This window comes from Cetorhinus maximus, chromosome 4 (genome assembly GCF_964194155.1).
Source record: "Cetorhinus maximus chromosome 4, sCetMax3.hap1.1, whole genome shotgun sequence".
NCBI lineage: Eukaryota > Metazoa > Chordata > Chondrichthyes > Lamniformes > Cetorhinidae > Cetorhinus > Cetorhinus maximus.
The window spans coordinates 174315339-174328948 of NC_135882.1; the positions used below are offsets into that span (position 1 = coordinate 174315339).

General features: G+C 44.1%; 1 protein-coding gene across 3 annotated transcripts in view; it reads left to right on the forward strand.

The window, feature by feature from the left end:
- The window catches only part of ss18 (SS18 subunit of BAF chromatin remodeling complex), a 107839-nt gene extending 96092 nt beyond the window's left edge, over window positions 1-11747 (forward strand). For all 3 annotated transcript variants that reach the window (XM_078541159.1, XM_078541162.1, XM_078541157.1), the window contains one exon: window positions 10424-11747. In XM_078541159.1, the coding sequence (XP_078397285.1) occupies window positions 10424-10450 (27 nt within the window). In that variant the 3' untranslated portion in view covers window positions 10451-11747. The remainder of the gene's footprint in view (window positions 1-10423) is intronic.
- Window positions 11748-13610: the final 1863 nt, after the last annotated feature.

Sequence of the window (13610 nt, forward strand, 5' to 3'; positions counted from 1 at the left end):
ACATAAGAACCAGGAGCAGGTGTAGGCAATTCAGCCCCTCGAGCCTGCCCCGCCATTCATTACGATCGTGGCTGATCTCGCTTCGGCCTCAACTCCAATTCCCCGCCCTCTCCCCTTAACCTTTCAACCCATTACTAATTAAAAATCTGTCTATCTCCTCCTTAAATTTATTCAGCGTCCCGGCATCCACTGCACTCTGAGGTAGTGAATTCCACAGATTCACGACCCTTTGAGAAAAGCAATTCCTCCTCATCTCTGATTTAAATCTACCACCCCTTAGCCTAAAACTATGGCCTCTCATTCTAGAATGCCCAGCAAGGGGAAATATCCACTCCACGTCTACTTTGTCTATCCCCTTTAGCATCTTACAGACCTCAATTAGATCTCCTCTCATCCTTCTAAACTCTAGCATGTATAGGCCTAAACTGCTCAATCTCTCCTCATAAGACAAGCCCCGCATCTCTCGAATCAATCTAGTGAACCTCCTCTGAACTGCCTCCAGTGCAACTACATCCTTCCTTAAGTAAGGGGATCAAAACTGTGCACAATACTCCAGGTGCGGTCTCACCAATGCCTCATACAGTTGCAACAACACTTCCCTATTTTTATACTCTATTCCTTTAGCAATAAATGCCAAAATTCCATTTGCCTTCCTTATTACCTGCTGTACCTGCGTACTAGCTTTCAGTAATTCATGCACGAGGACACCCAGGTCCCTCTGCACTGAAGCATTCTGAAGTTTCTCTCCACTTAAATAATAAGTCGCCTTTTTATTCTTCTGGCCAAACCTCACACTTATCCACGTTAAACTCCATCTGCCACATTTTGGCCCATTCACCTAAACTGTCCATATCCATTTGTAAATTTCTTCTTGCTTCATTGTAACTTACTTTCCCGCCTATTTGGTGTCATCTGCAAATCTTAAGGGAAGAAAACCTGCTGTCCTTGCCCGGCCTGGCCCGTGATGACAAACCTACGGTGATGGGGTTGACTCTGAACTGTCCCCTAGGGCAGCAATCCACTTTTTTAATAATCTTTCAGGGGAATGTGGGCATCACTGGTAAGGTCAGCATTTGTTATCCATCCTTAATTGCCCTTGAGAAGTTGGCACAGCTGTTGGCGCCTTTTAGTGACCTTGGCCAGGCTTATTGCATACGACATGCAATACAGAAACAGGCCATTCAGCCCAACCGGTCTGTGCCGGTGTTTATGCACCGTATGAGCCAACCTCCCATCCTGCTTCACTTCATCCTATCCACACCTCCTGGTATTCCTTTTTCCCTCATGGGTTTACCCAGCTTCCCCTTTTATTGTATCTGCCTCAATCGCTCTCGCTCTCTCATTCCGTTTTGGAATTATTGGTGACTATCTAAACCTAGTTCTGGTCTCCCCCCACAAGTGGAAACATCTTCTCTACCCTACCGTAACTTTTAAGACCTCCATCAGGTCAGCCCTCAGCCGTCTTGTGTCCAGAGAAAAGATCGCCCAGCCTGTTCGGTCTTTCCAGATGGTAATAACTCCTTGTGCAGCTGAACATACCTTAGTTTGCAGCTATCCTACACTTTGAACTGAAGAAGGAAAGAAAGGCTTGCATTTCTACAGCACCTTTCATGACTACAGGACATTTCAAAGCAGCTTATGGCCAATGAAGCACTTTTTGAAGTGTAGTCGCTGTTGTAATGCAGGAAACGTCGCCTCCGATTTGTGCACAGTAAGCTCCCACAAAGAGCAATGCGATAATGGCCAGATGGATTAGACTGCCTGACCGTGCGGCGGCGGCAGGTTGAATTGCTGCTTTCAAGAGGGAATTGGATCATTATCTGAAAAGGAACATTTGCAGGGCTACGAGAAAAAGGCAGGGGAGAGTGGGAACAGGTGAGTTGTTCTTGAAGAGTTGGTACGGACATAATTGGCCGATTGGCTTCCTCCTGTGCTGTTAGCGTTCTATGATTGAGGGATAAATATTGGTCAGGGCACTGGGGAGACCTCCCATGCTCCTCTTCAAAATAGTGCCATGGGATCTTATACATCCAACCTAGCAGGCAAATGGGGCCTTGGTTCAATGTCTCATTCAGAAAAACCGAATCTCTGACAATGCAGCACTCTGTCAGTACTGTGCTAGAGTGTTAGTGAACGTTAGCATCTGTTTGATTTTTGCAGTGTTCACATTTGGGAGGAACTTGGAGAGGCAGTATAATCTAGATGGTACATGGTTGACCTGCTGCAAGGGCAGAAGGATCATGGGGAGCATAGTGACAAATCTTTGAAGGTGGAAGAGTAAGCTGATAAGGCAGCTAAGAAAGCCTCTGGGATTATTGGATTTGTGAATAGGAGCATCGAATACAATGTCATGTGATGCCTGCCCACATCACAGGCTGGGATTCAGCTGCAGTAATGTGTCCAATTCTGGGCACCACACTTTTTAGAGAGGATGTCAAGGCCTTGGAGAGGGAGCAGAGGAGACCTACCAGAATGATACCAGGGACTTTAGTTAATATGGAGAGACTGGAGAAGCTGGGATTGTTCTCCTTAGGACAGAGAAGGGTTGGGGCTGTGCTCGGCTGGGGTGTGGGTGGTGGTGTGGGGTGTGGTGAGGATGGTGTGGATTTAATAGAGGTATTCAAAATCATAGAGGGAGATAGAACTAGTTTCTCCCTCCTTTCAATCTTTTTTTAATTCATTCATGGGATGTGGGCATCACTGGCTAGGTCAGCATTTATTGCCCATCCTTAATTGCCCTTGAGAAGGTGGTGGTGATCTGCCTTCTTGAACCGTTGCAGTCCAGTCCTAATAGGTCAATAACCAGGGATCATAGGTTTAAAGTAATTGGCAAAAGAGCTAAAAGGGAAATGAGGAGCAATGATTTCACAGAAAGGGTTACTACGATCTGAAACACGTTACTTGAAAGGGGTTGGAACAGATTCACTTTCAAAATTGGCCATGTGCTTAAAAAGAATCATTTTGCTGATGGTGATGCTGGTTCCATTTACAACTTTACTAAATTGATCTTTTCTTCCTTTTCGGTCCTGATGAAAGGTCATTGATCTGAAACATTAACTCTGTTTCTCTCTCCGCAGAATCTATCAAACCTGCTGAGTATTTTCTGCATTTTTAGAGCTGGAATGGGGTTAATTGCATAACTCTTTCAAAGAGCTAGCACAAGCACAATGGGCCAAATGGCCATCACTGGTGCCGTAAGAATCTATCAATCGGCTGTATAATCTCAAGAGCTTTCACATACACAACGGATGCATAATAGACATGGTTTTTAACTGATCTTTTCTGTAAAAGTGAAGAAGGGAGAAATTTGAAAAGTATTTTCAAATAAGAGATTAAGCAGAGAATCTATTTTGAAATGTGCTTGCTAGTTGGACATGGTGCTGTAATTAAAATACGTGAACAGTTTTCGTCTCCTTACCTAACGATGCCTTTTGAGAGGGTGCAGCAAAGGTTCACCAGACTGGATCCTGGGATGAAAGGATTGTCTATGAGGAGAGATTGAGTAGAATGCAACTAGATGAATGAGAGGTGATCTAATTGCATCTTATAAAACTCTTAAGGTGCTTCGGAGGGTAGATGCTAAGAGGCTATTTCCCCTGGCTGGGGAATCTGGAACACAGGGGCACAATCTCAGGACAAAGGGGTCAGGCATTTCGGACTGAGATGAGGAGAAATGCTCCACTCAAAGGGTAGTGAGTCTGGAATTTTCTCATCTTGGGCTGCGGGTGCTCAGTCGTTGAATGTTTTCAAGACAGACTTTGGGTATTGAGTGAATTAAGGGATATAGGAGGCATGTGGAGTTGAGGTAGATGATCAGGCATCATCATATCAAATGATGAGCTTGAGGGATCGGTCTTACGTTCTTCATATAAGTAGCTGCGTAAAACTCAATTGAAAGGCGCTCTTATCATGTACCCACTCCCATCGTGTGTGTGTGTGTGTGTGTGCGCGCGCGCGCCTGTGTGTGGTTCAAAATACAACCACTCTTATTCCCCTTCCACAGTATTCAGCACGAGGCAGTGGAGGTTTGACTATTTTAATATTTGTGATATTGTTTTGTCCAATCTTTCCCCATAATTCTGCTCCTACCTTGGTTCTGGCACCTCTATACAATGAAACTTTTTGAAATGTGGTAGAACTTTCCCAATGGCAGTTCTGTCTCCCAAGCTTAGATCTTGTGTGTCCTGTACACGCACAGGCACAGGAAGATGACCACAGCTATGCTGTCCTTCAATGTGATCGAGGATTGGGGCAATGGGTGAGAAAGCGGGGAAGAGGGAAGGGGAAGTTGGCCGGGGGAGGAATGGGGTTAAACTGGGTAGCTCTCTCAATCAACCAGCACAATCACCATGGGGCAAATAGCCCCATCTTTGTGTGTCCAATGAACTGAATTGTTTCGTACAGTGTTGTACTTTTCCATGGATCTTTGGATTGTCAAATTCTCCCGAAATGATGCTTTTGGGAAATACAGAAATTCATCACCTTATCTTGAGAAATTTACAGCACAGAAGGCCATTCGCTCCATCATGTCTGCACCCACTGCCAAGGATCCATCCAACTTAATTCCACTTTCCAGCTCTTGGTCCATAGCCTTGTCAGTTATGACACTTCGAGTGCATATCCAAGTACTACTTAAATGTGATGAGGGTTTCTGCCTCTTCCCATCCTTTCGGGCAGAGTTCCAGGCCTCCACCACCCTCCAGCTGAAAAGAAACCCGCTTGAATTTCCTACCTGTAGCCCTAAATCTATACGTCCTTGTTATGGACCCCTCTGCCCCGGGGAATAGGACCTTCTCATGCACCCTATCTTTGATCTGAAGCTGGCCGTTGTCTGGCATGTTTGTAATTGTGGAGTGATAATCTCGGGGGCGGTGAACGGATTGGTCAGCACTCTGGGCCAAAGTGAAATTCGATCTATTAGAAAGAAACAGTTCTGCTGATATAGACTTCCGCTTGCAGGATCTGCAAGAGGACCATACTCAGTAGATTTGTTATTTAGTCAGTGTCTATATATTGATCTTTCAGTTCACTTTTAGGTGAATTATGGATGTTCATTCAAGAGGAGTAGGAAGCATAAAATTAAAGTTGACACTTGGAAGACTAAGGGAAAAAAAAGAACTTGCATTTCAATTGTCGTCTTTCATAACCACAGGACATTGCAAAGCGCTTGGCAGCCATTTTGTGCACAGCAAGCTCCCACAAACACCAGTGTGATAATGACCCGGCCATCCGCTTTGGTGATGTTGGCTGAGGGATAAATTTTGGCCAGGATGTCGGGGACCTGCTGTTCTTTGGAATAGTGGTCAGGGGATCTTTTCTGTTCACCTAAGAGGGCGGATGGGGCTCTTGATTTAAGGTCTCACCTCTGACAGTGCTGCACTCCCTCAGTGCTTGCACTGGGAATGTAGGCCTGGATTCTGGAGTGAGGCTGTAATCCACAATCAGAGGCATGAACGTTGCCCTCCTTCCTGGAGGAGATCAATAGAGTGGCATGTGACTGGTTTGGTCTCAACTGGAGTGTTGTGCCTAGTTCTGGGCACTGCGCTTTAGGAAGCATTAGAGAGGGTGCAGAAAAGACTCAAGAGAATGGTTCTAGGGATGAGGAGCTTTGTAACTTGTAGATTGGAGAAGTTAGGACTGTTCTCCTTGGAGAAGAGAAAGTTGAGAGGCGATTTGATTGAGGTGTTCAAAATCATGAGGGGTCTGGACAAAGTAGATAGGGAGAAACTGTTCCCATTGGTGGAAAGATCGAGAACAAGAGGGCACAGATTTAAGATAATTGGCAAAGGAAGCAATGGAGACATGAGGAAAAACGTTTTCATGCAGCGAGTGGTTAGGATCTGGAATGCGCTGCCTGAGAGTGTGGGGGGAGGTAGATTCAATCGAGGCATTGAAGAGGGAATTGGATTATTATCTGAAAGGGAAGAATGTGCAGGGCCACAGGGAGAAGGTGGGGAGGCTGGTGCGGACATGACGGGCGGAATGGCCTCCTGTGCTGTAACAGTTCTGTGAAGAGTAAATCACGATGGGTGCTGGAAATCTGAAATAAAAGCAAAAACTTCTGGAATTACTCAGGTCAGGCAGCCTCTGCAGAGAGGGAAACGGAGTTAACAGTTCCTGACACTTTCTCAGCAGCAAGGGATGCTGGAACAAAGGTGGCCCCCTGCAGAGCGGCGGGACTCAAATTTACTCTCGTAACTCCCGGTCAGTTCCCAGGATTTATTCAGAGTGAGGGACCTTACTTTTAAGGGAAGGAAAGAATGGGAAAATCCTGGGACCAAATCCACTTGGCCTATTCTTTTGCTCCTTTCAGTGACAGGGCGATAGTGAATCACCAATCACCACCTAATCAGGGGAGAAGATGACCATTAGTTTTATTTTGAAAGGCAGAGAGAAAAATATAAGCCCGGAGATGTATTTGGATTTAAGGAGTTGCAAAACGGAATTGAAGGTAGCTGGTTAAAACTCATTTGAAGACACTTTTGTGTCACCGTGTGTGTGGTGTAGTGATAAATGTCATTGAACCAGTAACCCGGAGGCCCAGGGTAATTCTCTGGGGACATGGGTTCACATCCCACCATAGCAGCTGGTGGAATTGAAATTGAATTAATAAATCTGGAATTGAAAGCTAGTCTCTGTAACGGTGACCGTGAATTGATGCCATCTGCATCATGGATGTCCTTTTAGGAGAGGAAATCTGGCCTGGCCTACATGTGGCTCCAGACCCACAGCAATGTAGTTGCTTCTTAACTGTCCCCGAAACGTTCCATTCCAGGGCAATCTGGGATGGGCAACAAAAGCTGCTTTGTCAGCAATTCCCACATCCCATGAAGGAATAAAGAAGAAAAAAAAAATCCTATCTCAGTCAGGACAAAATGTTGCAAAGGAGTAGTACTAAACCTGGAGACTGGGAGAGATGTAGGTGACCAAAAAGTAGGAAAAATAGATTGAGAATTAACGAACCAGGAATATAAAAACAGGTTGTAAGAACTTCTCCTTTTTTCTATAATTGTAGGAGAGTAGCTAAAGTAAGTACTGGTCCCTTAGAGGCAGAGACAAGAGAAATTATCATGGGGAATGAGGAAATAACAGAGACTTTGAATAAATGTTTTGGCTGTCTTCACAATAGAAGATACAAATTACATACCAGAAATAGAGGGTAACCAAGGGGCTAGTAAGAGTGACAAACTTAAAATAATATCAACAGAGCAAAAGTATTGGAGAAACTTGAAGGACTAAAAGCTATCAAATCCCTGGGACCTGCTAGAAGCATAGAACATGGGAGCAGGAATAGGTCATTTGGCCCTTCGAGCCTGCTCCGCCATTCAATATGATCATGGCTGATCCTCTATCTCAACATCATACGCCTGCTCTCTCCCCGTACCCCTTGTTGCCTTTAGAGTCCAAAAATCTATCTATTTCCTCCTTAAATATATTCAGTGACTTGGCCTCCACAGCCTCCTGTGGTAGAGAATTCCACAGGTTCACCACCCTCTGAGTGAAGAAGTTTTTGCTCATCTCAGTTCTAAATGGTCTACCCCATACACTGAGACTGTGACCCCTTGTTCTAGACCCCCCACCACCCCAGCCAGGGGAAATATCATCCCTGCATCCAGTCTGTCCAGCCCTGTCAGAATTTTGTTTCAATGAGATCTCCTCTCATTCTTCTAAACTCCAGTGAATACAGGGCCTAGTCGGCCCAATCTCTCCTCATACGACAATCCTGCCTTCCCAGGAATCAGTCTGGTGAACCTTCGCTGCACTCCCTCTATGGCAAGTATATCCTTTCTTAGGTAAGGAGACAAAACTGCACACAGTGCTCAAGGTGTGGTCTCACCAAGGCCCTGTACAGCTGCAGTAAGACATCCTTGCTCCTGTACTCAAGTCTTCTCACATGAAGGCCAACATACTATTTGCCATCTTAACTGCTTGCTGCACCTGCATGCTTGCTTTCAGTGATTGGTGTACAAGGACACCCAGGTCTCTTTGTACATCAATATTTCCCAATCTATCACCATTTAAATAATATTCTGCCATTCTGTTTTTCCTACCAAAGTGGATAACTTCACACTTACCCACGTTATACTGCATCTGCCATGTATTTGCCCACTCTCTCAACCTGTCTAAATCACCTTGAAGCCTCTTAACATCCTCCTCATCGCTCACATTCCCACCAAGTTTTGTGTCATTAGCAAACTTGGAAATATTACATTTGGTTCCCTCATCCAAATCATTAATATATATTGTGAATAGCTGGGGCCCAAGCGCTGACCCCTGCGGTACCCCACTAGTCACAGCCTGCCAATCCAAAAAGACCCATTTATTCCTACTTTCCGTTGCCTGTCTGCTAACCAATTCTTAATCCACACCAATAAATTACCCCCAGTCCCATGTGCTTTAATTTTACACACTAACCTCTTATGTGGGACTTTATCAAAAGCTTTCTGAAAATCCAAATACACCACATCCACTGGTTCTCCCTTATCTATTCTGCTAGTTACGCCCTCAAAAAAACTCCAGTAGGTTTGTCAAACATGATTCCCCTTTCATAAATCTATGTTGACTTTATCTAATCCTATGGATATTTTCTAAGTGTCCAGTTATCACATCCTAGGGTCCAAAAGAGATAGCTGCAAAGATAGTGGATACACCGGTATAATTTTTGAAAGTTTCCTAGATTTTAGAATGGTCCCAGCAGATTAAAAGATGGCAAATGTGTACACTGCTATTCGAGAAAGGAGGGAGAGAGAAAATAGGGAACTACAGACCAGTTAGGCTGGCATTAGTCATTGGGAAAATGCTGGAATCTATTATTAAAGAAATTTTAACAATGCACTTCAAAAATCATAGCATGATCAGATAAAATCTACATAGTTCCACAAAAGGGAAATCATGTTGGACAAATTTATTGAGTTTTTTGAAGGTAGATAAAGGGGAACCAGTAGATGTAGTATACCTGGGTTTCCAAAAGGAATTCGAGAAGGTGCCACACAAAAGGTTAATAAGCAATATAAGGGCTCCTGGAGTTGGGGATAATGAGATTGAAGACTGGTTAACAGACAGGAAGCAGAGACTATGGATAAACAGAGCATTTTCAAGTTGATAGGCAGTGAATAATGGAGTGGCACAGCAATCAGTGCTGAAGTCTCAGCTATTTACAATTTATATTAATAACTTGGGCAAAGAGACTGAGAGTCATGTGTTTACATTTGCTGATGATACAAAGCTAGGAATATAAACTGTGAGGAGGACACAAAGAGATATAGGCAGGTCAAGTGGGCAACAAGGTGGCAGATGGATTATAATGTGGCGGGGGGGTGGTGCTGGTGGGTGAGATTGTTCACATTAGTCGTAAGAATAGAAAAGCAGAATAATTTTTAAAAGATGTGAAACTTGTAATTGTTGATGCTAACAGAGACTTGGGTGTGCTCATACGAGGAACTCAACAAGGTAGAATGCAGCTGCAGCAAGCAGTTAGGAAAGCAAATGGCATGTTGGCCTTTATTGCAAGGGGATTGGAGTACAGGAATAAAGAAGTCTTGTTACAATCGTAAAGGGTTTTGGTGAGACCACATCTGGAGTACTGTGTGCAGTCTTGGTCTCCACATTTAAGGAAGGATATACTTGCATTGGAGACGGTACAGTGAAGGTTCACTAAGTTGGTACCTGCAATGAGGGGGCTGTCCTATGGTGAGAGGCTGAGTGAATTGGGTCTATATTCTCTGGAGTTTAGAACAACGAAAGATGATCTCGTTGAAACATACAAGATTCCAAAGAAGCTTGACAGGGTCGGGACTGAGAGGTTGTTTCCTCTGGCTGGGGGATCTAGAACAAGGGAGGGGTCTCAGGATCAGGGGTTGATTGTTTAGGACTGAGATGAGGAGAACGTTCTGTTATGAATCTTTGGAATTGTCTACCGCAGAAGGTTATAGATGTTCCATTATTGAGAATATTCAAGACTGAGATCAACAGATTTTTGGCCTCTCAGGGGAATGAGGGATAGGGGGAGTGGGTGGGAAAGTGGAGTTGAGGCAGAAGGTCTACCATGATTGTATTGAATGCTGGAGCAGGCTCGAAGGGGCCATATGGCCGACTCCTGCTCCTATTTCTCATGTTTTTTAAGACATTCCTTAAGATCTACGTCTTTGACTAAGCATTTGGTCCTAAGACCTCCTTATGTGGCTCGATTTCAAATGTCTGAATTATAGCCCTTGTGAAGCAGCTTTGGGATTTGCTATGCTGAGGGCACTATACGAATTAAATTTGTTATTGCAATGAAAAATAGTGCATCTGCTGTCACTGTAGTGTCAGTACATTAACTGTTTATTTTTGGTGCCTCTTTTGACAAGATTTTCTCACCTGTCCCATATGTCTCTCTCTCTCTCTCTCTCTCTCTCCCTCGCTCTCTGTGTTTTCTCTCCAGGGGCAGTATGGAAATTATCAGCAGTAAGTCAGTGGGTTGTTCTTCAATCGCCTGATATTCTGATAACAGCCATGTTTTATCCTCAGCACTGTGAACATCCAACTGTGATTAGAAATCCATCAAGCTTCATCTCTTTGTGTTTGGGACAAACATTTCGATGTCCTGGGTGTCTGCTGCCGCCGCTTGGCCCATGTTCAAGAAAGCTGCCTTGGATCACCGGTGCTGGCCCGCGCCCAGTTCAATTAAGTTGCGGCTAATTGTAGGCAGTAGCTGCGTAACATCGACCCGGAGGGGGCAAATGCGACATCCAACAGTTCTTGAGCAGAGGCGTCAACGTCATCAAAAGTTCAGCAAGCCGGCCGAATTTGGTCTCCAAGCACTCGCTCGGTAAACGGGGATCGTGGTAAACGAGGGATCTCCCTGTGCTGATCACCCCACCGCTCGGAGGGAGGGGGGGTTGGACGGGCGGGCGGGCAGGTGGGTGGGGGAGTGCTTCAAATCTTTTCTGTTTTGCCAAAACCAAGAGTATTATTCTTCTTGTAAAATAACAACGCTTTGCTGTATTTTTTTGTCACCCTTGATTTATTTAAGTTAAAAATAATTAACATTTTTTTCGTGAGATCGGCAAGACTTTTCTTTTTATATTAAAAAAGAAAGTGGAAAAGTAGATTTTTTTTTAAAAAAGAAGTGATACTTTTGGTTTTCGTCGAATAAGGAAAATTAACTTTATATTTAAAAAAAGAAAGGCCAGGAGAGAGGATGAAACTGTCGGTTAGTGTGGGTAAGGTGTGGGTGACCAGTGTTTTAAATCTGCTCAAAGTCACATGTGAACCAGTAAACAAGCTATAACTCTGAGTAATTCCCTCCCAGACGGGCATTTAGACAAATAAATCTACAAGGGTCAATCATCGTTGTTGCACAAATGTGTTTTAGGCATTCGTAAATTGATGACAATTTTGTATAGTAAGTATTTAACGGTAGATTAGAGGAATTTGTTAAGCTTCTGACTCTTAACCTTTATCATTTTAAGAGTGGTGTATTATTTTTTTGACCATAATTAATTTTTATTCATCGTTAAGTCGCCCCCTTCAAAACCGAACCCTTTCCGATTTTAAGAAATATTTTGGTGGCTATTTCGGGGCATTTGATTAACTTGATCGCGGTGTGTACAGAGTGGCAAAAAATGCAAACAGTATTATTATTATTATTAATAACCATGTACGTTCTGTGGCAGCCTCCTCCCACTATATATTTCATTGCTATTTAAATCTGTACATCACTGGATTGTAACTAAAAACAAATAAATTATTGTGATTTCACAAGCTGCCCTGTGTCAGCCGCTTATCTTCTGGGAATATTTGCACAAGCATTTCACAGCGCAAAGCAGAGTTTGAACTGGGTAGATAGAGGAACCTCGGGCTACCACTTTCATCAATTATACAAACATACACATTAGGAGCAGCGGTGGATCATTCGGGGCCCCTTGAGCCTGCGCTACCGTTTCATAAGGATCAACTGAGGTGGCCTCAACTCCACTTTCCTGCCTGCCCCCTTTCACTCCCTCATCAGTCAAGAATCTATCTAACTCAACCTTAACCTTAAACATATTCAGTGACCCAGCCTCCACTGCACTCTGGTGAGAGAATTCCACAGACCAATGACCCTCTTCAGAGAAAAAAATCTCCTCATTTCCCCCCCTTAAAACTTTCTCTTCATCTCCCCTTTTAAACTGTCCCCCCCTAGTTCTAGTCTCTCCCATGAGGGGAAACATCCTCTCAGCATCCACCCTGTCAAGTCCCCACAGTATCTTGTGTTTCAACAAGACCACCTCTCGTTCTTCTAAACTCCAATGGATACAGGCCCAATCCGTTCAACCTTTCCTCGTAAGACAACCCATTCATCCCAGGAATAACTAGGTTTGGCTAAACTGCTTTGAATACAATTGTATCCTTTCTTAAATAAGGAGACCAAAACTGTACACAGTACTCCAGATGTGGTCTCCCCAACACCCTGTACAACTGTAGCAAAACATCCCTACCCTTATATTCCATTCCCCTTGCAAAAACAAGGTCAGAGGCTGGGAATTCTGCAGAGAGTAACTCACCTTCTGAATCCCCCAAAAGCCTGTCCACCATCTGCAAGGCACAAGTCAGGAGTGTGATGGAATACTCCCCACTTGCCTGGATGAGTGCAGCTTCAACAACACTCAAGAAGCTTGATTGGCACCCCATCCACCACATTAAACATCCACTCCCTCCACCAGCGACGCACAGTGGCAGCAGTGTGTGTGCCATCTACAAGATGCACTGCAGCAACTCACCAAGTCTCCTTCAACAGCACCTTCCAAACCCGGGACCTCTAAAACCTAGAAGGACAAGGGCAGCAGATAGATGGGAACGCCAGCACCTGGAAGTTCCCCTCCAAGCCACTCACCATGCTGACTTGGAAATATATCGGCCGTTCCTTCACTGTCGCTGGGTCAAAACCCTGGAACTTCATCAAATTTTTGCCCACTCACTTAACCTGTCCATACCCTTTTGCAAAATCTTTACCTCCGCTTGACAACTTACTCTCCTACCCAGCTTGGTGTCATCAGCAAATTTAGAAACTGTACATTCAGCCCCTTCATCCAAGTCCTTGAGATATAGATTGTAAAAAGTTGAGGCCCCAGTACTGATCCCTCTGGTACTCTACTAGTTACAGTTTGACAAACTGAAAAACCCATTTATCCCGATTCTCTGCTTCTTATGTTATGATCCCAGCTGATTTTACCACTGGATAAGTCAGATCCCAGAGGGAAACCTGGCTTGATAGATCCTAGCTTTTACTTTTTTTTAGACACCGTGGAGGTAAGTAATTGAACAAATTCCCAGGAGTCTGCTGATGAACTTTTAACATAAAGAATAAAACATTCATTAAACAAGAAAAATGAACTATATTACACAGGCAAAAAGGCTGGAAAGATCTCAATTCAGACACAAGAAAATGATTCGAATATCCACAATTCCTCTACCCAGCTATGTCTTTCGGGACACATACAAATTCGGAAAGATAAATCAATTTACCATACCTATCTTATACTCTAATATTCAGGGTAAGTATGGGGTATGTGTGAACCAACTGGTGAACTGCGGGCAGACGCACCACATAAATGACACACGCGACCAAAGCAGATTCTGTGGATTTC